The sequence below is a fragment of the Macaca thibetana genome, chromosome 4 (genome assembly GCF_024542745.1).
Source record: "Macaca thibetana thibetana isolate TM-01 chromosome 4, ASM2454274v1, whole genome shotgun sequence".
NCBI lineage: Eukaryota > Metazoa > Chordata > Mammalia > Primates > Cercopithecidae > Macaca > Macaca thibetana.
This window is the reverse complement of record NC_065581.1, coordinates 72,600,307-72,626,788: the sequence shown is the minus strand read 5'-3', so window position 1 is coordinate 72,626,788 and position 26,482 is coordinate 72,600,307. Positions and strand designations below refer to the sequence as shown.

The 26,482-nt window shown below is 39.4% G+C and overlaps 3 protein-coding genes across 10 annotated transcripts in view; all 3 read left to right on the top strand.

Annotated features, from left to right (window-relative positions):
* Positions 1-26,482, top strand: part of COL12A1 (collagen type XII alpha 1 chain) — a 1,021,934-nt gene that overhangs the window by 726,025 nt on the left and 269,427 nt on the right. The gene's annotated exons all lie outside the window — the stretch shown is intronic.
* LOC126952142 (cytochrome c oxidase subunit 7A2, mitochondrial) overlaps positions 1-26,482 on the top strand; it is a 1,153,643-nt gene that overhangs the window by 1,018,288 nt on the left and 108,873 nt on the right. The window lies entirely within an intron of this gene.
* The window catches only part of FILIP1 (filamin A interacting protein 1), a 200,570-nt gene that overhangs the window by 120,684 nt on the left and 53,404 nt on the right, over positions 1-26,482 (top strand). For all 4 annotated transcript variants that reach the window (XM_050786489.1, XM_050786485.1, XM_050786487.1 and 1 more), the window contains 2 exons: positions 6,788-6,961; positions 16,111-16,289. In XM_050786489.1, the coding sequence (XP_050642446.1) occupies positions 6,788-6,961; positions 16,111-16,289 (353 nt within the window). The remainder of the gene's footprint in view (positions 1-6,787; positions 6,962-16,110; positions 16,290-26,482) is intronic.

Here is a 26,482-nt window from a genome sequence, read left to right as displayed (position 1 = left end):
ATAAGCATAGAAATGGATTTGTCCTTTCCTCAAAATGGATCCATCATTATTTAAAGTCAACAGCTTTTGGCAGGAATGCCTTGTTCAAAGTGTGCAGTGTCATTAGGTAAGGGCAGGCTTCTTAAACTTCCCACTGGCTATGCTTCCTCTCAGCCAAGTGAGTGGATCATCATGTTGGGGTGATGGTTACATCGTCTAAGAGTCTGTCCCAAGCTGCCTTGCTGAAGCAAATGCTTTTTTATGTCTTTTGTTTTGTTCTGAACACTCAGGTGAATATTAAAATTGTATGAATATTCTGAGTTTTAAGCTACTTATCACCCACCCCAAGTCTTTCAGTAATCTTAGTGCTAAAAGAGGATGCACCATGTTTATCTCCAAGCTCCAAGGCTCGTGGGCATACCATCCCCATTTTAGAAGTGTGGAAGAAGCTATGTCATAGAAGCATAAGAACTAAGCATTCTTTCCTACTCATTATGTTTTTTTCATTCAAAGATAGAAAAGCCACACAAGTTTAAAATACAGTTAAACTGTCGTCAGACATAATAACTAGTAATAGTGCTGTACGTTTTAAAAAAAGCTAAGTTTTGGAAACATGATCAATGAAATTCAGTTCCTGAGCATAATAAGCCCATTTGTGGCTGCCTTGCTAGACACAGGAATATTATGAAATATCCAGTCTCTTTCTGGCTTGGTGTTTGTCATAGGGTGACCAACTTGTCCCGGCTTGCCTGGGACTGTCCTGGTTTGCAGAAGTCTGACTTCACACGACTCAGCTTCCCTTAGTCTCAGACAACCTGGGACATTTGGTCACCCTCATTTGCCCAGAACTGGCACACACTTCCAGCAGTTTTCAGGGATCCTCCTCATATAGGCTGCTGGCTGGAAATGGCCATGATTCTTTGGTGCAGAAAGGTCAGGGACTAACAACACAGGGAGAACAGCAAGAAACCTCTGAGGCAACCAAATCCCTGGGAATCAGACCACCCTGCCAAGAACCTTGAGCTAACACAGCCAAAGTTTTAAGTATTTTTGATGCTGAATTGGTCATCTGTCCTAGAGCAGTGATTTCCAAGTGCAGCTGTGCTTTAGAATCACCTACAGAGATATTTCAAAACACAATTCCTGGCCTGCACCAACAGACTGGCTGACTTAGAATTTCTGTGCTTTTAACATAGCAGATGAATGATGTTTCCAGCACACAAATCTGACCATCACTGTCCTGCTGCTCAAAAACTCCAAAGCCTCTTGCTCTTCTGTGACAAAATCCAAACTCATTGCATGGCTTACAAAGCTTTTCATGAGTTTATTACTCCAGTCTCATATTGCAAAATCTCATGCATTTAAACCTGTTTGGCCTTTGTATACAGTCTTGCCTGGGCCTAGAGCACTCTCACCTTACCTCTTCTTTCTCTAGCTCAAGTATTCATTATGAGATTTCAGGTCCTTAATCCAGGAAGCCTCTTCTGTTAGCTCAGATTCAAGTTAAGTGTTCTTCTAGATGATGTCCTTAGCCCCAATTATTTCCTCCACCTAAGGCTTACTATGTCATATTGTAAACACCTCTCAATTGTTTGTTTGTGTCTCTCCAGACTTGAATTCCCAAGGATGCAGTTATTTCTCCAATACTGAATACAATGCATTGCACAAAGTAAATGTGTGCAAATATTTATTGAAGGAGTGATTGGATTCAGCTCTCTTTTGAACCTGTGCTACTTGTGTGGGTTCCACCTGTCCTGTGTTTTATTCTATCCTCCAATTTGCTCCTGCTTTTCCAGCAAAGCGCAGACTCACTCCATTGACTTTATACAATGAATTGCACACTCACCTGTGGGCCCTAGGCTTCACAGAGCAGCTCTTTGCTGCCCCCACATGTTTTGAATCAGCTTCTTATCCAGTCAACTGAGAAACCCCTTGTTCCACCTGGTGCAGTTTCAGTTGTGGGGTATTTATGGAACATCCTTGTTCTTGGCCTCCCTACACTTCCACTGGCACAAAGAAGAACTATGTCTGATGGAAGAGAATGGTGTGACAACTGTGTCTGTTTCTCTACTCTAATCTCATATTTGTTCTCTATCATCAGGAGTAAATAAGTTGAACATAGAGTCATCTTCAAAGCATTCTTCTCTGGGTCATTTTACATGTATTTAAATATAGTGGTCTATTTTGCAGCTTCCCCACATCCTAGGATTTTAACAAATTGTTTTGGATAAATTTCTATGTGAAAATATTAATGCTCAAGAACAGAAGCTTTCTTACATTTTGAACTTTATTCTTTTATAGAAAAATTAGCAAGTTTCTCAGAAATGGAGATGTAAAGTTTTCTCCCCAAAATATAGAATCTTTTTTTAACATAAATTGAATCATTTGTTTCAAATAGTAAAATAAATTTGTGATCACACAGTCATCTTCATTAATACATTGATTAAATAGATACCACAATTTTATTGATTTACTATTTTATTATTATCACTATTATTCTTATTACAGGCGTGAGCCACCACACCCAGCCTCTTTCCATGATTATTACTATACAATTAAAGAGGCTTTAGTAAATTTATAGTGAATAGTGTGGTTGTAAATAAATGCATTGTATTATATCACCATAACCTCTTTTTCTTCAGTAATTAGTATCTAGGGTAATTAAACTAAGATGAAATATATAGTATATGTAGCATATCACAATTAATACAGTTCAAGCAAAAGTGTATTTCGGGGAAGGAAAGTAATAGGTGTTTGATATCAGTTGGAACACAAGAAACTGTCTTCTAAGAGAATTAGGAAGTTTGGGGTCAAGATGATCAATACCAATAATATATGGATATTTTTAAACTAAATAACTTAAATGATTAAACTGAAATAGCTACCTGCTTACAGTTTTAAAAGTACTTTATTTGCATTATCTTGTTAGAGCCTAACACAGTCCCTATAATGTATAGGGGTTGTGTCCCCACTTTACAGACAAGGAAACAGTCAGGGAGATTAAATAACTTTTGGAGAGACTGCTCTGATTTTGAAATTCCTTTTTGAAAAAAATATTCCTAAGAGTAGATTGTGAAATATCTAGACAGTTTTAACAATATCAGTTTTACATGTTATATTTGGTTAGGGAAAAATGTATCTTATAAAATTCCTTTTCTACCCATGCAGCAAAAAGTTATTTAATCATGGAGACATAACAGAAACCATAGTATATAATTACTATTGCCTCAGCACCTACTGTATGCCAAGTTTTATATTAGGCATCTTATATATTTACGTCTGATTTTAATCTAACAACAAGTATATAACAAAGTTATTATGATCCAACTTTATAAATGATAAATTAGGTCAAAGTAATGTTAACTGCTTGCACAAATCACACACCTTAGCTGAGATTGGAAACTATTTCTGAGTCTCTTCAAAGCTGGACTCATTCTATCATGATATAAATTTTATTCCTATATTTTAATTAAAGTTCATACTTACTTGATAGCTTTAAGATTTATTTAATTTTCTTTATGCTCGAGCTATGTAAACTTGGGCAAACCAGCAGTAAGATTGTTGCTCTCAACATTACTTGATAAAGTTTACATTTAAGAGCCACTTTCTGATTACCTTTATCCATAACTAAGGACAAACACTTTTTCAGAATGTCATTTGTGGAAAGACCATATGGAAATAGTTCTGCTGTGATTCCTTCAGCTGTCTAGTTAGAATGTGACTAAATCATAATAAATTTTAGGTGAGAAAACCTATAATCCTTATACTATGCTGTTTTCAGTACACTTACCCAGCTCAGTGGCTGTTTTACCTCTGGCTTTACTGGTGTGTTTGAAATAATTCTGAAAGAAATCAAGACAATGCCAAAAAGAGGGTATAGAATAATCCTTGAGCAATTTTTGTTTTATGTCCTCCTTTGTGTTAAATCCTAGGTACTGTGCATAGGACTGTCTATAGCCAGAATGAAGGTGGCTTTCTCAGCATTGAGTGCATGAAAAAGAACTTTCTATGAAATTATTTGCCTTTGTTTTATTTATGGGGAATAAGGAATGATGAAGTATTTCTTTTTTCTTTATGAAAGCACTACTTTGTTTCTCTTTGTAAAACTAGTTACATATTTACTGTAGAAAATTTAGAAAATACATACCTGTAAAAACAAAAAGAAGAGGTTAAAAATACAAAAATTAGCCGGGTAAGGTGGCATGTTCTGTAGTCCCAGCTACTCGGGAGGCTGAGGCAGGAGAATCACTTGAACCTGGGAGAGAGAGGTTGCAGTGAGCCAAGATCATGGCACTGCACTCCAGTCTGGGTGACAGACTGAGACTCTGTCTCAAAAACAAAAACAAAAGCAAAAAACAGAAAAATAAAATAAACATCAAAAAAACAGCCCTTAATATTACTACCCTGTCTTCTAAGCCCTTTTCTTTTAGTATTTCAGAAATTTTTAATCAGTATCTCAATTTACAGTATAAACAACAGTACATTCTATTTTACTTTTTATATTAAAATTTTTTATTTATTTTTTTTTCAAAGGACAGTACATTCTATGTCTGCTCTATAAGACTTCACATTTCACATGTTAGAAAAATGAACTTTAGAAAATGGCCTTTACTTCGTCTGATTTAAAGATGAGAAACAGACAGTAGTTTGTTATCGAGAACTTCCAGCTTGCCAACCTTCTATCATCGCCATTTTTTCACTTTAAATGTGATTCTAAATTTTCCTTTCCTGTCATTACATAAGTCACTAAATTCACAGTATGGTGTTTCTTCTTTAAAGACGAGTTCGTCTCTTTCGGATTTGGTCAAAGCATAAAACTGACCTAGGGTGTGAGGATAATTTAAAGGAGAAAAGTGATGACAGCTTTTTAAGATCGGAAAAAGGAAATGTACTTGCACCAAAGTAAGCAAGTTGACTTTGGATGATGCCAAGGATTTGTATTCAATTTAGTTGCTATGTCTCGTAATCTATTAGTGTGGCACAGTACTCTCAACCCTGGAATCACCTGGGAGCCTTAAAAAGCGTTGATGTATATAGGTCCTTCCCCAAAAGATTAGAATGTAATTGGTCTGGAACGGCCTGGGCCTTGGGATTTTTTAGAGTTCCTCAAATGACTTCAGCACAGTCAGCATTGTGAATCATTACTTTAGAACATGCTTTATATATTCACCTATGTCAGATGAACACAGGAGCACTTTCTGCCTGAAGACCAGTAGCAGTCTACATAACTTGAGGCTCCTTCAGTATAGATTGGGAGTTATGCCTTGCACAATGGTGCCTGGCAGAGAGGATGAACAGGGCTAAAAGACAGCCTGCTCTTCACTCACTAGGTGAGCTGCGCTCTGACTCAGGGCTGTGTCTCCTAGATAAAGTGGGCACCTTTTTCTAATGAGCACAGTGTACAGGCTAACTTGACCCTGCATCTGTGCTTACCTTCTTTCAACCTGCATGGAGACACATTGCCTTTCCATTAAACTATTTCCTGACTTCAACATTCACTAACATTCTAAACCACCAGGTTCTTCAAAATTCATATTTTCCATTTTTGTCTTGAAGTAAGCATGTGTATATGTGGCAGAAACATTTCAAATCTGCAAATTCCAGTTCATTGACATCTCAGTAATGAATTATTCTGTAGCCATATGGAATTAGATTAATTTGGAGACTGAAAAGGCAACAAAAGTGAGAAACCTCGAGAAAGACAAACTTTATAACGGTCGTATTGTGAACACTCATAGTTGACTAGTTAGCTCTCTTCTTTAGAATATCATAATAATGAACCAGGTTTATAATTTCAGTCCCACAGTTAGCATCAATATAGGAGAAAACTCTATTCCATTGTCATAGGCTGAAACTTTGTTCCCAACCAGATTTTCCTTTAGTACAAGTTGGAATGAAGTCAGGGCACTTCTTACCCATCACCATTACTGGAAAAACAGCTCCAAGTGTGTCCCTATATGGAAATACATTCAGCAAATGTCAGCTCCATCATAAGTAGAAAGATCATCCCTACTAACCAGTGCAAAACATAAGCAGGTGTATTTGCATTATGTGATGGGAACCACAGACTGTATGATATAAAGCCTACAATCGTGGTTTTCTTGAAAGCTTCAGTAATACGTTGTGCTAAGAAACAAACAAACAAAACTGACCTACCAAGCTGACTCATCTAACTGACAGTCTGGATGTTAAAGGGGTGTAATTTCACCTTTATTGTGAATACATTAGATACATTAGATTTGAAAAGGACAGCCAAGCATCATATGAGTTCTCAACCATGTGTTTCTGTGCAAAATGAATCACCTAATGAGAAACAGGAAATCATCAATAAAGGCTGTTTGTTAATTGACACATGAAGTTATAACTAGAATGGAGGCAGCAGGGTTTTATTTTAAACCAGATTTGAATACTACATTGAGAACATCAACAGAAAACTAGAAGATTTTAGACTGTCATTGACCTCGCGTGCACTGAAACAGGTTAAGTATCCCAGGACCAGCCCTGCTTGCCTCCCTCCACCACCCCATCCCGAATTATTGCTACTTAGATAAAGCAATTTTTATGTAGTTAATATTAGCACAAATCCTTTTTTCTGCTCGCCTGCTTCCTAGCAACCTGAAGCAGAGTATCTGCTTGCCAATCTGCTTTTGGTTAAAAAAAAAAAAAAAAAAAGAACAGAATACCCAATGAATTTGCCAATAGCCCTGACAAAATGGGGATGTATTCAATAAGCTCTCTGTTGATATTTTGAGCCCAGTATGTGATTTACATTATCAATCGTCTGATCTTGCTGCACTTTCTATTACAGGCCAGAGAAGACGTGATCCATATGCTGAAGACGGAGAAAACCAAACCTGAGGTTCTGGAGGCTCATTACGGGTCTGCGGAGCCAGAGAAAGTGCTGCGGGTCCTGCACCGAGATGCCATTCTTGCCCAGGAGAAATCCATAGGAGAAGATGTCTATGAAAAACCGATTTCAGAGGTAAAAATATGACACCAACAAGTCCCCTGGAAGGGAAGGAACCTCAGGGAGATATCTTCACATTCTTCCATTTACATGCTTTAACATTTTCTTTCAAAGGCAAAATTTTGATGATACACTAATATAAAATTAAAGTGTAATTAAATAAGTCAAGGGTTATAGTGGATAAGCTTCAATGTTAAGAATTGTAGAAGCTTTTCTTTAAACATACCAAAGCCTGAAATATATTTTTCCATGTGGTTCTGATAGTTACATGCGCTTGCAGTATATTATTATTTTACTTCTCTAAGAAATGATAGTGTAAAAATTTGAAGTGCTTACCAGTTTTAACATTGAGCTGTCATGATTCTTACAAAATTGGTAACCTAAAATTAAATTGATCTTATCACTGATATGGTTATAAAGACACTTTTTTCGAATTTTATAAACTCTTTCATAATTAAAATGGTCTAATGTGAGTGGCCAAAATATAGTGATTGAGGCAAAATCCTTATGAAATACTTAGGGCAATTCTTTAAGATGAAAGGAATTCTAATAGGGCTATGACTATTATTATCGATTACTCATAATACCACATTTTTAAAATACTCTCACATTGTAGTAGAAGTTCGAGCCAGATTAGGATACAAGTTTTTCACATTGACCCTTCAGACTTTATATTAAAAAATTTACAGATGTGAAATTAGTGTCATGAACCAAAAAGAGAACAGAAATTAAAAGTCTGAAACAACTTATTATTCGTTTAACATGTAATTTATGTCAAGCCTTTGGAGCAGCTCAGTTTGATAACTCTCAGAGATAAGATCTGCTTTAGACAGCATTCACAACAGACTGATGGTCCCATAATTTTTAAATTTCTGCAGCAAGAATAAACTGGAGCTCTATTCTCATCTTTTCCTAAAGAGCTAAGAGATGATTATACGATAGGATGCAGTCAACAGGCTGGATCTACTTTCATGTTGAGACCTACCACTGCTAGCTGTGTATGGCTATAGGCAGATTATGTAAGCTCTTTAAGCCTCAGTTTCCTCAACTGTGGGGTGTGAGGAACCACAGTGTCTGCCTCACAGAACTGCTGTGAGGATTTAATAAAGCAATGCCTATAAAACTCTTAACATAGTCTCTGGCACATTCTAGGTACTTAACAAGTATTAGTCATTAGTATTTGCTGGGATTCAAGAATAACTGTTCATACCCTTAATTGGTTTGAAACTTGGGAAGATTTGAGGAGTAAAAGACACAGAGGTCAAAAACATGTATTTAATATGATAATAATAATAATAATAACAACTTGGATTAGAGAACTCAGCTTGGATAAATGGTCTCATTTGGGCTTCTGAATTCTTTTCTTCCAAGGCTAGAGCTTGGGATGACATTCCCCACCCTCACCACCAAGGGAGAGGTGGGTCTGCAGAGAATACACACTTACCCAGGATTACTGCCTCCAATCCACTGGGTTCTGTGGGCTGAACACAGAGAGAGGAGTTTCCGACCTACCTTTAGAAAGTAGGCCTGACCTAAATATTCCTAACTCAGGGACAGAGGATCAGAACAGAAAACACTCACCCTGTGACTTGTCCTTCTGGAACTGGCTAAGCTGGGCATATTTCACGGTTCCTTTCTCCTCTTAACAATCTGAAGAGTCGTTTCCCCTTTGGGGAGAAGTGAGTGAGAAGGCAGAGAGAGAGGGCAGAAAATACTTCTCCTAATACTGCCAAAATGAAGTCCATTTTGTGAGAGAAATAAAATGATAGAAGGAGAAAAGATTTCCTTCCACCACTTACAAATTTTGGGTCTGTTAACCCTTTGAAATTAACAGTCAAGTTATTGTTACCTAGGAGCAGAATCCTGCTTCCAAATTCACGAGGCAGGAACTGTGATACATCACTGTTCCATTAGCCTCCTGGGATCATGAGCAGGTAGTCTAGCTCTTATTTCCTAGAAGCCATATTATATCTTAAGCCAAAAATCACTGCTCTTTCTTATTTCCATACCGTGTTAGGCCCAGTAGGGGTATCCAGTAGAACTCACGAGAAGTTAAGCAATGAACCCAATACAGTGGACCTTTTTCCCTTGCCAAATAGCTGGGGAAAAATTAAACAGCAAATATTAAATCTCTCTGCCCTTCTTTGTAAATTAAAGTCTGGGATATCAGAGTTCATAATTCTTAAGCAAAATTCCAAAAACATTGAAGGTTTTCATTTCTTTCCTTCCTAATTTTGTATTCTGCTTAGCTTTAGCCAGTGGGATCTCAATTGATTGTCTGGGTAGAGTTTGTTTTTGTTTTCCCCTTTAGTAAAAAAACCTGGACTCACCGGCATTTTCAAAGTTGTATTAAGATATCCTGAAGTCCCTAGAGTCTACTTTTTTCTGAAGAATCTAAAGAATTATTAGGACATATGCAATTATCAGAGTACAACTTCACACTCATAAATTTAAAAAATACAAGAGAGTCTCTAGCACTAAGATACATTTTTCTCAAGCAAAATGATATTCCTTGACCCTAGGACTCAGTATAAAGAAGGTCCATGTTACTCCTACCAGAGACTAAAGCAGAGATTTAGGGCATGTCTGAGGGAAGGAAGGTAGATAGAGAAAATCTTCAGCCATAGCAGGGTTCTGGTAAGCCTGCTCTTACCAGAGCCTGTTGTCATCAGCAGCTTAATAATTATGGGAAGTGGCAAGCTCGAGATTGGGTGGAGCCTCTCTGCAGGTATTGTCTTTGCCTCAGTGAGTGGCATTCAAAACATTCCTGTCTTTTTGTAAAGTCTAGGGATTTGCAGTGGTGACCTCTTCAGTGCCTAGGTCTCATTTTAGGTATTCAATTTTCCCATCTGAGTATTTAAACTTCTTTGGTCTTTTTCTTTTTTCGGGCCCTGTTGCCAGGCCTAGGAAGCCCATTGCTTTAGAGGGTTACCCTTCTGAAGCCTGTGTAATTTGAGGCCCAGAAGGGATCAGACCTTACTCTTCCTCAGAACTTAGCCACCCCTCATGTTTGAACTTTCAATCTTTGAGTAACTTGTCTGACTCAAGGCAACAAAAATATTTCTTCTGCCACAACTTTTCTGTATAGGAAGGCTCAGCTGAGTTGTTGCTTCAGCATTTTAGTCATTTTCTTCAAGTGCTCCCAGACATTTGTTTTTCTAATATTGCCTTCCATATTCTACATTATGTGGGCTCCCTCAATGAGAGATGTGAAATCAAAGAATTCTGAGTCTGCCAAGAGTATTCTTTGTTAAACCTAAATCTTATCTGTTTTCATCTTCTTGAGTTGGATAATCTTCATTAAAGGGCCTTTTTCCATTACACCACACCCACATTTGAACTTATCTAGTATTGTCCTGCCTAAATTCCCTTTTCTTTGTCTCATCTTTCCTTCAAACACCACATCCCAACATTTCTTGAGTATGTTCACTCAGGCCCCAGTAATATTGGCGATTCCAGTGGACATGGTGTCTCATGCCTGTAATCCCAGCACTTTGGGAGGCCGAGGCAGGCAGATCATTTGAGGTCAGGAGTTCGAGACCAGCCTAACCAACACAATGAAACCCCATCTCTACTAAAAATACAAAACTTAGCCGGGCGTGGTGGCAGGTACCTATAATCCCAGGTACTCGGGAGGCTGAGGCACAAGAATCGCTTGAACCTGGGAGGCCTCGGCGGTTGCAGTGAGCCGAGATTGCGCCACTGCACTCCAGCCTGGGCGAGAGAGCGAGACTCTTTCTCAAAAAAAAAAAAAAGTAAATAAATAATAAATAAATAAATAAACATTGGCAATTCCATCTACAACAGCTGAGACACTGAAACTCACCAAATAATGCTTCAGATATCTTACCCTGATCTTCCCAGTTTTCGATTCTTAAATCTATTCGTATTTTATATAACCACTTTGAATAGATGTTGCAATCTTTAAGGGAAGGGCCCCCACTTGAGCTCACAAAAGACTATCAGTCCATTTACAGTGTTCTCCTCAATCCCTTCCTGGATCCTAATGCTTTCTTTATGAGGAAAGTCACACTGCTCTGTCCTGTGGGCTCTCCTGTCTCTGTCGTCTCTGGGCACGCATTCAGATTCAACAATGTCTGAAATAACTTCCATTTTAATATCCCTATTTTTAGAAGTACTTAGATCCATTTCCGCTTTGTGTAAATCTAGTTTGGTCTTTAAGACCTCATATTTGCTTTTAAGTAGATTTCTCTTTTCCTCAATTCCTTAATACTTCTCCAGTTAGCCCTTTGCAGGTAACAGAGCTAAAAATACTTCCTGAATCATGCCTTTTTGTCTAAAACATATTGAAATTTCTCCTCAAGTTATTGTACTTCTCCACTAACTTTATTCATTAGAATAAGACTTCCAGGTACTCTCTTTCCTTAGTAAATTTTTGGCATTTGGTGTTATGATTCTCTCATTCAATTTTCCTTCCACCTCGTCCAAGTAGAATCTACATTTCCAAAGTAATAGGTGCCCATTCTACTTTCACTAGTCATTTAATAAAACCCGTTCCTCTATACTGAGCCACAGCTTGGATCCTGAAACCAAAAGCCATGTACATATAGTATCTATGATTAATGAATCTACAGAATCTTCAGAGTCTCTGGACAAGCCACATAGAGCCAAGAAAATAGACTACCTCTGTTCTCTCTTAGGAGATTGATGTAGTTCCAAACAAAATAACAAGAAACAGCATCTGGTACAGCTGATCTTTTGCTACCTATGTTATTCTTACATCCAAAACTTAAAATTGACACCTAATACCTCACGTACTAATGCTTTATAGCAGAAGAATGTATAGCCTCTACATTCTAAAGTCTGGATCTGCAGCTCTGCCTAAAAAACACACTACATACACCAATGCCTCAGTAACTTATACATTACGAGATGAAAAGACTGCTTTGCTAATAATGTAATTACTGTTGTGGTCAAGCTGTGCTAGTGTTTGGTGAGGTGAACATTACCCACAAAGACTTCAGCCACCTACTCCAGTGGCTTAGTCCAGAACTGTAGCTATCGCAAACAACCAGTCTCAAAAGCCTACAAGGATAGATGTAAAAAGGCTAAGGTCTACCCTCTGCCTAGGGGGCCCCAGAACACTTGATATTTCCATGTGCTGTTTTTTTCTCCAGATGTCCATGTAATGACTATCTCGTTACATTTCCCAGTCAAACATCCGATTAGTAATGCTCCCACCTTCCTCTCCAGAATTCCTTACATGGATTGAGAGATCCTGCAGAAGAGTTTGACCCTTCAGATCACAGTGTATCATTGTATGACAGGCAGAGTAAAAACTAAGAAACGAAAGGGCTGGGCTGCACATATCCAGTTCCCTATTCCAAATACAACTTTCAAATAAGTCACCCCTCCTTCCTTTGGGAGGAGTTGGGTAGGGCCTGAAGAAAGAGGGAAAATACTGATCTTCAAATACTTTCCAAAGGATGGGGAGTCCTATTTTATGATAAAGCAGCAAGGCTCAAAAAGGGGGGAAAGTTGTTTTTTCTACATTTCTGATGGTGATGATGTTTCAGCAATGCTTGACATGTTCTCTAAAATATGGTGAAAATCACATTTGTAGAAATTTGGAAAGTTCTTGGGGAGAATATTTTGTAATAGGGAATGGAGCTATTCTAATGGGAAAACCTCACGCATAGACTGTCTCTTTAAGACTACAAAAATTGACTGGGTGTGGTGGCTCACACCTGTAATCCCAGTACTTTGGGAGGCAGAGGTGGGTGGATCACCTGAGGTCAGGAGTTCAAGACCAGCCTGGCCAACATGGTGAAACCCTGTCTCTACTAAAAACACAAAAACTAGCTGGGTGTGGTGGTGGGCACCTGTAATTCCAGCTACTCAGGAGGCTGAGGCAGGAGAATTGCTTAAACCCAGGAGGCAGAGGTTGCAGTGAGCCAAGATTGCACCACTGTACTCCAGCCTGTGCAACAAGAGCGAAACTTCATCTCAAAAAAAAAAAAGAAAAGAAAAGAAAAAAAAGACTACCAAAAATTATTGGAAGATATAAAAATACAATTAGCAATTCCTGATGATCTCAGATAATATCAGCCACCCATTAACATGGGCTTCTCCACCAGTCTCTATCTGGGCACTGACTCCTAAACAAGGGAAGTGGAGATCTGGGAAAAAGATAATGCGAGCAGTCTCTCTTTTATTTTGGGCCCCAGAAATGACTCACTCACAATGAACACATCATGCAATTATAGAGAGAACTTAATCCTCCTTATAACTGAAGGGTAAACAGAAAACTAAAGGGGAATAGCTCTAATGCTGAGACCCTGTGGAGTTACCCCATGGGGTTTCCGGAAGTTGGTTGTGAGATTGAGAACTGATTTTAAATATGTCTGTTTCAACTAGAACAATTGGTTCTCAATTGGGGTGGTGGTGGATTTTTCCCTCCAGGGAACATTTGGCAGTGTCAGGATAGTTTAGTTGTCACACAGGAGGTGGTGCTTACTGGCATCTAGTGGACAGAGGACAGGGATGCTGCTAAACATCCTCCAGCTCACAGCACCCTGAAATAAAGATTTATCTGGCCTCAGCAGTGCCAAAGTTGTGGAACACTGAACTAGAATTCAAAGGGAAGAATAGGATAGTGAGTAGCATAGGGAAATATCAAGATTGTCAGATTTGGTCCAATTTAACAAACACTTACTGAACATCAACTTTGTACCAGGGCCTGTACTCAGCACCAGAGTCTAAAAAGGTGGTCAAGGCATGATCTCTTTAAAATCATATAACCTGGCCAGGCCGGGTGTGGTGGCTTGTGCCTATAACTCCAGCACTTTGGGAGGCCAAGGCAGACAGATCACCTGAGGTCAGGAGTTAGAGACCAGCCTGGCCAACCTGATGAAAACTCATCTCTACTAAAAATACAAAAATTAGCTGGGCATGGTGACGTGCCCTGTAATTCCAGCTACTCAGGAGGCTGAGGCAGGAGAATCGCTTGAACCCAGGAGGTGGAGGTTGCAATGAGCTGAGGTCAAGGTCATGCCACTGCACTCCATCCTGGGCAACAGAGTGAGACTTGTCTCAAATAAATAAATAAATAAATAAACAATAAAAAAATCTTATAACCTGACCAGAGAAAGAGGCACAAAGACTTCTTTTTTATTTTGTATTTATTTATTTTTTTTTTGAGACAGAGTCTTGCTCTGTTGCCCCTGCTGGAGTGCAGTGGCACAATCTCCGCTCACTGCAAGCTCCGCCTCCCGGGTTCACAACATTCTCCTGCCTCAGCCTCCCAAGTAGCTGGGACTTCAGGTGCCTGCCACTATGCCCGGCTAATTTTTTGTATTTTTAGTAGAGACGGGGTTTCACCGTGTTAGCTAGGATGGTCTCGCTCTTGATCTCCTGACCTTGTGATCTGCCCACCTCGGCCTCCCAAAGTGCTGGGATTATAGCCTGAGCCGCCGCGCCTGGCCCAAAACCCAGCAATAATATTTATGGGTTGTTGTTGTTGTTGTTGTTGTTGTTTTGCCTTTTTTTGGTTTTGTTTTGTTTTGGTTTTGGTTTTTGAGATGGAGTCTTGCTTTGTTGCCCTGGCTGGAGTGCAGTGGTGTGATCTTGGCTTATTACAACCTCTGCCTCCTGGGTTCAAGTGATTTTTCTGCCTCAGCCTCCCAAGTAGCTGGGATTACAGGCATCTGCCACCACGTCCGGCTAATTTTTGTATTTTTAGTAGAGACAGGGTTTCACCATGTTGGTCAGGCTGGTCTCGAACTCCTAACCTCAAGCAGTCCACCCGCCTCAGCCCCCCAAAGTGCTGGGATTACAGGCATGAGCCACTGTGCCTGGCCCCTGTAATAATATTTGGTGAGAACTCTTTTAGAGATATGTACTGTCTACAAGTTCTGAAATCCTCCCTATATTTAGCATCTCTTGAAAAACAGAGGACTTTGGATCCTACATATACTTTTCCTAGAAATGCAGATAGCTGCAAGCTTTAAAAACAGATTGTGATGAAAATTACTTTCCAGGGGAGAAGCCTGGTGCATGTACATGCTGAGATCTTAATTTTTCTATTAGGAAGGGTGTTATCCTCTTTCTGAGTATAGAACTTTGTGCTATCTCATAAAACCCTGAAAGAGTTGTTCTCCTGCAAGTTTAGGAACCCAAATGACCAATAAACAAATGAAAAAGTATTTGAACTTTATCAGGTAAGTGAGCATTAAAATCACAATGAGCGAACACCACACACCCATCAAAATGGTTAAAAGGTTTTTGTTGTTGTTATTTTTTGAGATAGAGTCTCCATCTGTTGCCCAGGCTGGAGTGCAGTGGTGAGATCTTGGCTCACTGCAACTTCTGCCTCTAGGGATCAAGCGATTCTCTTGCCTCAGCCTCCTGAGTAGCTGGGATTACAGGCATGTGCCACCACATCAAACTAATTTTTGTATTTTTAGTAGAGATGGGGTTTCACCATGTTGGTCAGGCTGGTCTCGAACTCCTGACCTCGTGATCTGCCTGCTTCAGCCTCCCCCAGTGCTGGGATTACAGGCATGAGCCACCACGTCTGGCTAAAAGTTTTAAAAATACTACGTGTTGACAAGGATGTAGAACAATCAAAACTCCTAAACATTGGTTGTAGGAGCATAAATGGGTACAGCTTCTTTGGAAAATTGCTTGGCATATCCTATGACCCATATTTGGTCATATCCTATGACCTATATTTCACTCATAGCTAATAAAGCTACATATACACATATCCTATGACCCATATTTCACTCATGGGTATACACCTGACACATATGCTATATGTTCACTAAAGGACATGAATTAGAGTATTCAGAACAGCATTATTTGTAATAGACCCAAGTTGGAAACTACCCAAATGGTCATCAACAGTAGAATGGATAAAATTGTGGTATATCCCACCGCCCTTAAAAGGGAAAAAAGTTTAGGAACCATATATATGTTTACAAGAAAGCCAGAAAGCCAGAAGTTACTGCAACATTATTATGGTTGGTTTATACAGCCAACTGGCATAAAGAAACTGATACAACGGGGGAAATAGTAGTGAATACCAGACTCACTGTTCTCGCTTTCAGGTAATAAGTCACTAGACCCATGTCAACAAATTGTTTAGAGTCCTATGCAAATGCAATAAAATATTAAGCTCTTTCCCATGTTTGCTTATTCAGCTGGACAGACTTGAGGAAAAACAGAAAGAAACCTACCGGCGCATGCTAGAGCAGCTGTTGCTGGCCGAAAAGTGTCACAGGCGCACCGTGTACGAGTTAGAGAACGAGAAGCATAAACACACTGACTACATGAACAAGAGCGACGACTTCACCAACCTGCTGGAGCAGGAGCGGGAGAGGTAATGCGTACACACACCACCGGTCACATCTGGATGCCCATAGCCCTTTCATGTCTGCCCCTCCCTTCAGGGATCAGTCTTTCAGCCAGGGGTACTGTGGACAGGTGCCCAGCGTCGAATGCCGATTTCTGAATGGGTGGTAACCATAGAGAATGATACTGAATTTTACCTGAGATTGTTACATGAATGGTTTGGGGGTTGCATATAGGTAGGGCATCACATTCCCACAAGGATGTTAAAAGCCATGAAACCGTAAAGCTGGAAAGAAACTCAAGGACTTTATATTTACACTTGATCAATGAAGCACCTACATTTGAAAAGTCTTTCTACAAATTGCTTTCTATTTGAACTAATCTAGTTTTTCTTTTTGGGGTGGGAATCAGCTTTTCAGGAAGTCAAATTATTAAACTTAACAATTATAAATGAATCCTATTCATTTTTAATGCCAGTGTAGAAAATGTTACTATTTGGCTGTGTATAAATCACTTAATGACTAGAACTACCTGCTGAACTTTCTAAGGGCTGCATAACTTTGAAAACTTGGGGTAAAAAAATAAACCAAAGCAACTAAAAACTGACACATTTAGCCTTGATGTTTATTCTTGTAGGTATTTATTTAGTCTTCTAAGACCAAGGATTGCCACAACTGAAGCAGAGACCCCAAATTTTAAAATGTTGTAATTCACTCTTCTATACCATCTGTTTTCTTTTCCCAGTATCTTTTAAATTATTATCTCCCTTCTCTTCCCTAGGCTGAATGCTCGTGTCTGTGAATTCCACAGACTTTGAAACCAATGATATTGAATCCCCATGCTTTGAGTTACCAAGCATGTCTGCTTTTGTGTTTAGAGCTTGCAAATTGAGAACCACTAGGGAACAGCTTTACCTACCCCAACTGTATTATCTATTTAGTTACAAAAAAGAGATCTAGTTTTCCCAGATTAGTGTATATATGAGAAGAAGCGACCACAATTAGACAGTAAATAAAAGCATAAAATAGAACAGGTTTGGGTTAAACATTTTTTTTTTAATTATTGGTAATGTTTATTTATTATTGGATTTGGTACATCCCTTGCGGAAGGAGAAATGGAAAAGTGAACAATGGCTAAATTGTTGTGTACTGTATCCCAGACTTATGTTTGTCTTAAGTTCCTGTTAAGCTCAGGTTAACTAGCTTCATGTTTGAACATATAGACTAACTGATTTGACATCTTGGAGTAACCAGTGAAAATAAATCCCACCTCCTCAATCTCTGAGAACTTTCCAACCTCAAGCTATAGATATTGCAAACATGGTTCTAAGGAGAGTATAAATTACATATACAGTCATGTGTTAATGAAGGGGATGCATTCTGAGAAATCCATCATTAGGTGATTTCATCATTGTGTGAACATCATAGAGTACGCTTTCACAAACTTGGATGTATAGCCAACTGCACACCTAGGCTATATGGCACAGCCTGTTACTCTTAGGCTACAAACCTGTACAGCATGTTACTCTACTGCATTCTGCAGGCAACTATAACACAATCATAAGTATTTGTGTATCTAAACATATCAAAGGTAAGGTAAAAATGTGGTATTATAATCTTATGGGATACAAGGGGGGAAATGGCCGTGAATACCAGACTCACTGTTCTCCCTTTAAGGTAGTAAGTCACTAGACCCATGTCAACAAATTATTTAGAGCCCTATGCAATTGAAATAAAATATTAAGTGTATAATTAATATTAATGGTAATGAATATAAAAGTACTCTGTGGTGGCTGCGCGTGGTGGTTTGCACCTGTAATCCCAGCACTTTGGCAGGCCAAGGCAGACAGATCACCTGGGGTCAGGAGTTCGAGACCAGCCTGGCCAACATGGTGAAACCTGTCTCTACTAAAAATACAAAAATTAGCCGGGTGTGGTGGTGCACACCTGTAATCCCAGCTACTCAGCCTGATGCAGAATTGCTTGAACCCGGGAGGCAGAGGTTGCAGTGAGCCGAGATCGTGTCATTGCACTCCAGCCTGGGCAACAAGAGCGAAACTCTGTCCCCCACCGCCAAAAAAAAAGTGCTCTGTGAACTATCATGCTCTCTTGTGCTGCCTCAGGCACACTACCATCATATATGCAGTCCCTTGTTGACAGAAGTGTTGTTATGTGGCTCAAGTCTCTATCTACAACAGTCATCTGGTTAGGTGTTCTGTGTTGGAATGTGGTCAGATAAAAAAGTAGCAACTTGATATAGACTTTTCAGAATATCGAAAATCAAATAATTCTAAGAGCACCTGTGCAAATTATTTTTCATTACCTCGTAAATTACTTGATTTAGAACCAGATATTTGTCTTTTCTTCAGCTTCCCACCTAAGCTAAATGCCTGAGGTAGTATAAGGTCAGTTACCGAGTCATTGGTTTGATAAAAGTGTGTAGATGGAGTGACCATACTTGTTTTTTGTTTTCCTAATTTTTGTGTTCTGTGAGAGTAATTGAAATAATACATGCCAGAGAGCATGATCGTTCACAGAGTAATTTTATATTCAGTATCCACTAAGCCTATGCAGGATGTGTTTATTTAATATCTTCATGTTGGTTAACTCTAGATTAACAATTTTAATCCCCATCCTCTTGTAGAAATTGTTTAATTTTATTAAAACAATTACAGGCCGGGCGCGGTGGCTCAAGCCTGTAATCCCAGCACTTTGGGAGGCCGAGACGGGTGGATCACGAGGTCAGGAGATGGAGACCATCCTGGCTAACACGGTGAAACCCCGTCTCTACTAAAAAATACAAAAAACTAGCCGGGCGATGTGGCGGACGCCTGTAGTCCCAGCTACTCGGGAGGCTGAGGCAGGAGAATGGCGTGAACCCGGGAGGCGGAGCTTGCAGTGAGCTGAGATCCAGCCACTGCACTCCAGCCTGGGCGACAGAGCGAGACTCCGTCTCAAAAAAAAAAAAAAAAAAAAAAAAAAAAAAAAAAAAAAAAAAAAAAAAAAAAAAAAAAAAAAAAAACCAATTACAATAGCCTCTCCTGAGCAAAGTGCTATGTAGAAAGTTTTAAAAGTTAAAAAAAAAAAAAAAAAAAACTTAAAAAAAATTACCCTGACATGCTTTTGACACTTTTATCAGCACCACTGGGATATGTCACCAAACTTTCACGTTTTAGATAAGAATTCACTAAGAGACCTTGACTGTCACTTAATTTTCACACCACCTTATGTTTTAAAATACTTTTTCATGGAATCAGTTATACTTGAGTGCTTAAATCTTTTTTTTTTTTTTTTCTGTCAACGTTTTATCTTAGCTCAACACTCTGACTGACCACCAGTGCACACGCCGTGGGCACTCTCTGACAGACACTTTATTCTAAATTAAACATCCCTAGTAGGACCTGATTGATAACTTAAGTTGGCATCTCTGAATTTCTCTGCGTTCTGAGGCGTCCACCGTGACTTGCTTGCCAAGTTCCCGGGGCAGCGAAGTCTGGGATTTTTCAAAGGTCAAGCCTGGGATTCCTGCTACCCTTTGGAAACTGCCCCGCTAAATCTGCTTTGGGTTAAATCCTCTTTTTGAAGTAAGCAGTCATAATTAGATCTACTTATGAGAGCTGGCAGGAGGCTGACCCCGAGACTTTCTTTCCCGCGGGCCAAGTTGCCGGGGAGCCCCTCCCCAGCGCGTACCACGGACCACGGACCTCGCTCGGCCGGGTCGCCGCATCCCTGGGGCTCTGCCAGAGAGCCTCTCCAGGAGGCTCCCGCCGAGGCGCAACGCGGCCACAGCACCTGCAGGGGAAGCTGGACTGCAGCTAATAAGGAAACGGCATTTCTGAGAACAAGTGGGAGTCCTCGTGTCCTGTAGACTGTTCCAAGTCCTTTATTTGCTTTTTGTTTTGCACTCCCTTCCCCTTTTCCCGAAAAGTCCCTGTGAGCAAAAAGCAGAGCCAAGAACTTTGCATCGGAAACACTTCCCTTTGTTTCTACAGTGAACATGAGTAAGGGAAGAAAGTGAAGTTTGAGATAAGCCTGAGTGGTTTTCTCCTAATAATCACTCACTCAGCTTCTCCCGCCGGTGGTGAGACTCTGCAGGCTGCCTCCATCCCAGGCGGCTTATTGATTTGGTGGTGGAGGGGTGAGGTTGGGGGCGGGGCAGAGCAGAGACTCTCCGGGCACCAGAACCTTTTCAGCTCCATTCTCCACATTTGTCCTGCTCTGTAAGGGTTTCTCACCTCTTCCAGAAAAATGGTTAAAGATAACAAAAAGGAACCCAGGCTCACAAGATCAGTAGTAGCTGTTGATAAGCCATCCAGATTCAGATGTTTGATGAAGCCAGGAGTCTGAGGCCCTGAATATTGCAAAAGATTTTGAGATCAGCCCTTTCAAATCCCTCATTGAGGCACTGAGGCCTAGAACAATTATGTAACTAAACCAAGATCACACAGTGCAGGCCACCACTCTAGCACTTGTGGGCAAGTGGATGCTTTGTGCAAAAAGTTTCATTTTTGTGTGTAAGTTCCCCACCCCCACCCTCTTATATCCAAACTGTGACACAAAATTTTAAAAGACAGAATGACTGTTATCGTGAAGATATAAGCACAGAGATATTAGGACCAGGGTGTCTCTAGAATGTCAAGATAGAAGCTTTGGCACAGTGGTCTCTTGGAAGGAGCAGCCTGGGACTTGTTTTGAAGTTGAGTTTGAATAGCACACACAGTGTTTTACTTAGCTTACATTCTATTTGGGGTAGTTATCATGGAAGGTTAATGAGGTTTATGGGGGCGCTTAATAAAGCCCTCCTCCAAATTAACTCCCTTGTTTTGCCACTGACCTAGACCCTATACGTGTGAAAACTATACAAATTATTTTTCACTTTTCAGGAATTGTTTAATTCATCTTATATAAAAATTGCACAAATTAAATACCTAAAATGGGCAATATATTGTTCTGGGCTTCCTTTATTCTAAGTCAACAAACTGTGATCATAATTTGTTGCCATCATTTACTGCATATTTGTTTTTACAAATTAAAATTAGAGTCCCAAATTAAAAAGAGAAAACACCATTTTAAAATGTTTTGGCTTAATTAGCACTGTTAATAAAGATAAAATATTTTTTATTGTATTAATTCAGGCTGCGTAAAGAAAGCCCCCTTGTCTAAATGCTATATTTGGTTTGGTCCATATTTCAAGTCAACTTGACTTTTAAAGGCATAATTCTGAGCACATGAGATCACCTTCAGAGTCTGTACTTTATTCTCTGCCTGAACTGTAAGACTTGTGATTTTAATCTTAAGCTTCACTAGGGCTGCTCCAAGAATGTCAAAATAGAGAGAACACAGTTACATTAAAAAGTGGTCTGGGACTTAAAGAAATATTTGAGGGAAATATATGTGTGTGTGTGTGTGTGTGTGTGTGTATAAATGATATGGAGGAGTGCTGTCTAGATCTATCACTGTAGATACAGATTTTAAAACTTTTGGATTTTATAGGCTCAGCTGGAACTACATAAATAATTACATCATCATATAATATTGCAGCAAGCCTTCCAAGTGTAAGTTAAGTTTTTTAAAGTACAAATCAGCATCTCAAGAGAAATCCCTTAACCTGTGAAGGAGAGTAAGAGCAGGGGCTTGAATGGAAGGGAAGCTTTCAAGCCCCATTTTGGTATTCTTCCTTTAAGTCAATGTGAACAGGGGTTTGGTCATGTATCTGGTGGATGATGGGACAGTCTGCACTCTTATACTTTCCTATGTGGGGGAATGACCAGTCAAAATCAACTGTTTTTGAAAACTTGCTCTAGTGGACTGGGATCTTTGGAAATATTCTTGATCCACTTTATAGAAAAAGATTCATGTCTGGTTCCCTGGAACATTATTCTTAAGTTTCTTAGGTTTAGTGGTCATATCTTAAAAGCATTTTAACAAAATGGACTTTTCTCACTGGTAGCTCAGAGAATCTAAATAAAGCACTCCGTAGAAAAAGGTTGCTTATGCTTTGTAAATGCTCAAGTCTTAACAAGCAGAAAGTAATCCATATGTGTAACATAACAGCAGAAAACAACTGAGCCTTCTTCTTTGTGATTAGCACTCTGCTAGAAGCCGTTCAAAAGCAAAGTTAACTTTTATTGACCCCCGGATAAGCTAGACACATGTACCAACTTGTTTAATCCTTACAAAACTATAAGATGTGTAATTATTAGCCCCTTTTAGCAGATGAGGAAGCAGAGAAGTTAAATTCCTTCCCCCAAGGACACTTGCCAATAATTAATTGGCAGAATCAGGGTTTGAATTGAGTTTTTTTCAGTAAGAAAAAAATAACTTTTCCCACTCCTAACTTCTTACCTTCTGATAAAAGTGAAAGCCTTATTTCTTCAATGCACACAGGGAGAAAGGTGACTTGGAAAGTTGACCAGTGACTTGAACTGCATACCTATTCTGTTGCCTGTTTAGGATTCAAATTCACAGACCTTCTCTTGGTCATAAGACATACCGCCTAATATCAGTATCCCACCGATGAAGGAAATTGTTGGGAATAGACAGTTTTCAAGAAAGAAGAGGAATTAGAATTCAGAGGCCCAATGACCCAGCTGGAGTATGTTCTATAGTTTCTGAAATAATGCAGAATCAAACTCCACCTTCCATTTCCTCTTACCCTTAAAATATGCAAATCCCACTTTCTACTGGAAAAATGTAATTAAAGTAAAGGAGGCTGAGGTGACGAGGTGTTACCCCAGGGCATAGCTAGAGTGTCTGTTTTGGGTGATAAGGTGGGTGCGAGGTGGTATAAAGAAAGTGAAGCTACATCTTACTTGAAGGGACCGGGAAAGTAACTTAAAAAGGTAGCTTCCCAGGGTTGGAAAGTTTGGGGTTAGAAGAGTCACTTCTTTTAAAAGACCCAGGATAGTAACATACCTACTATCAGTGCTGTGGAACTAGTAGCATGTTGCTGATCTACCAGGCACACCCCTGGATTAAATATGAAGGAGCCCATTAAAAATGCTTTTGAGGTTCATTTCACCAGATTCCACCTATATAAAGATGCTGGGTCTTGGATGGATGTGAGCTTTTTCCCAAGCTTCATAGCACTGTCATTCTCAAAGTTAATGAGCTAACAGCCTCTGATTAAAGACTCTTTAAAGTCTTAGTATTATAATGTTAACAAGGATGCCTACGAAAATGGGTTATCTGACTCACAGAAATTTCTAATTAATCAAGGTTATGTCATGAATTAATTTACTTTTACTGCTATAGAAGATATTTCTCAAATACATTTTACTTTCTTTTAAAAAATTTAAAATATACCACAAAATCCAATTAAGTCATATTTGATGATTCAGGATCTTATAGTGCTACTACCTGGATGACTCTGTACCTTATAAACTCAGAGCCTATTAGATTATATTTAAATCTAAATGTCAGTTCTGATCACGTTTTACTACAGATAAAAATGGTGAGGATTTTTTCTAGATTTTAGGGCTTAACTTGGTTTAACTGAGAATTTTAGTTAATTAGATTCAATATATTTAGGCTTTTATAACCACCACCACCACCACGATCATAGCAATAGAACTTGGACCAGAAAGAACCCTAATGACATTGTGGAGTGACATTGCTGTCTGGTGTAAATATCCAGGGTTCCTCATCTTGCACCAAGTGGTTTAAGGACACGGACACATGTGAGTGGGTTAAGGAGTGGAAAGTTTAATAGGCAGAAGAAAGGAGAGAGGAGAGCAGCTGTCTCTCTCTTGTGAGAGAGAGGTGCCCAAAAAGGAAAAGATGGCTGACCACAGCAGATTTTATAGGCAGGCTTCAGGAGGCAGTGTCTGATTTACATAGGGCTCACAGATTGGTTTGACCAGGTGTGATGTTTACACACCCTAATCTTATTATGCAAATGTTTTTCCACTTGGCCAGCACCAGCTTGTCTGCTCCTTACTGTACATGAGGCTGGCAAAAAGATGACACTGCCATTTTGAACAGGCCTAGTCACAGGTAGTATATTCCTATGGGCACAACTGGGGACATTCACCTGTGCGAGCTTCCAGCTTGCTTGTTTATGTCTGCAGCTCGATTTTATGGGCTGCTCTTGGTTAGAAAAAAAAAAGCTGGGGGCTGTTTTTCATTAAAAAGAAAACCTTACCAAGGACTTCCGTACTCTCACTATCTGCCTAAGTAATTTCTTTGTAACTCCTATGTCAATTGTACAAAAGGATGAGATAATAATCAAAGAAAACTGACTACAAGAAAAAAAGTGTTGAAAGGGAGGGCTTGAGCGAAAATGGGCAAGAAATGTACTTTACTGTAAATGATTTCAACAAGCTATGTAAGAATGCCTTAGTCCTGGTGTTTGATATGCCTTATTTTAGAAAAGTCCTAAGAAAAGCAACAGTGGAGGACAGTATTTGGCATTTAAATATGAGAAATAGTGGGAACCCAGTAAGGGTAGATGTTCATGTTAGCAGACTTTCTCTAGCTCTGAACCAGTCATTGAGAGAGTTTATCTTTTTAAATACATTTTTAAATTTTTTTATGTTTTAGAGTTGGTGTCTTGCTCTTTTGCTCAGGCTGCATTGCAGTGGTGTGATCAAAGCTCACTGCAACGTCCAGACAGTTGATCTCTTTCAAAAAGTTTTCAGGATATCACCAGATAGTCCCTGAAACTCTTAAGTTCCTGATTTGCTGAAAAGGCCTCTACTGAGAGAAATGGAGGCAGCTCCTTTCACATTGCTGTCATTCTTTTTGTCATGTGGCCCTGTAAATTCTGGTCACAACCAGTTAGAGAAGTTGACAACTGTCCTGGACAAAGGTCACAGAGGTCTCCAATGCAAGTGCCTCCAGAGCCAGCTGACCCAACTCTTCAGCATACATGGCATGAGTGGTTGAAACTGCTAGACTGAAGAGACCATTCTCTGATTACTAGAGAAAGGTAAAGTTTCGCTCAGACTAATTGACCCCATTTTAGTTTGTAGACCCAGTGTTGTCAATTCTTAAGTTTCAGAAAATGATAGAACTCTAATTTTAGTAAGATATTCCAGTTTTTCAATGTTGACTCAAATTGATAAAATAATGTGTGGTGAACAAAGCCGTCTCCTGGCCACTTTGTCTTTAAAGTGGCTGGTTTACAACCTTTGATGGCCTAGGCATTAGAGAGACTAAGGTGGATGAGGTGGCAGGGCATGTGCTGTCTGATGGTGGTCAGTTAATCCATTGAGACCCTCATGAGGCATACAAAACAGAAAGAAGAAAGGACAACAGTAGCCTAGAAAACCACCAAAAACCAAACAACAAACAAACAGAAAACCACTCCAGAACATAGAAATTCTCAGAGTGAAGAAAGCCACATCATATCTGGGGTTACAATGGATGCCTATTTCTGAAGGGATGACAAGCATTGGGCCATAAGCATTGCTGTTGGGTTATTGGAACTGCAGGTGTATGTTAAACAATGATGAACAATATTACAGTTCTCTTTGGGCCTGTTTGACTGTGGAGACAGTTTTCTGTATTTATTCACTTTTTAGGATGTTCTTTCTAAGAACTCCCATCATCTTAAGTAACCTGGGTGGCTCTGCTCTTACAACCTCAGAGACCAAGGGTTACAATAATGAAATTGTTATAGCTTTCACATTATCATTTGCTTATGCTCAATTATAAAAAATGTACTATAGCATGATAGTAATTGGATGTTTTGACCTAGTATTTTCTATTTCCTTGTGACCTGTGCCCATTTGAGTAGTCACCCAAGAGCAACCACTGCCTCAAGAGAAATTTGTCGCGACTAAAGGGGAGAACAGAAATCAATATCTGGTGTATGGGATCAGAAGCAAGGATCCAGGTATAGCATTAGACAGAATATGTAATCAAGTGGATCCAATTTTTATCACCCCTCTTCTTTCCCATTTAGATAAGATATTCTCTGAGAGGATAGAAACAAGGAAGCAAGAGAAGTTTATGCTGTAGGAAGGGGTAGTCCAAAATAAGAGGCTCTGTTTGGTGCTTTTTTGTGGAGAGTGGGTGGGGGACAAAGATGGACAGTAACATAAAACCCAAAGAGGGTTAGTGTGGAGAATTCTAGACTGAGGGGATTACCAGGTGGAATCCAAGAGAATCTTAGTTTGCTTGGTCTGCCATAACAAAATACTATAGACTGTAGCTTAAGCAATGGAAATGTACTGTCTCACAGTTCCAGAGGCTGAAAGTACGGGATGCCAGAATTGTT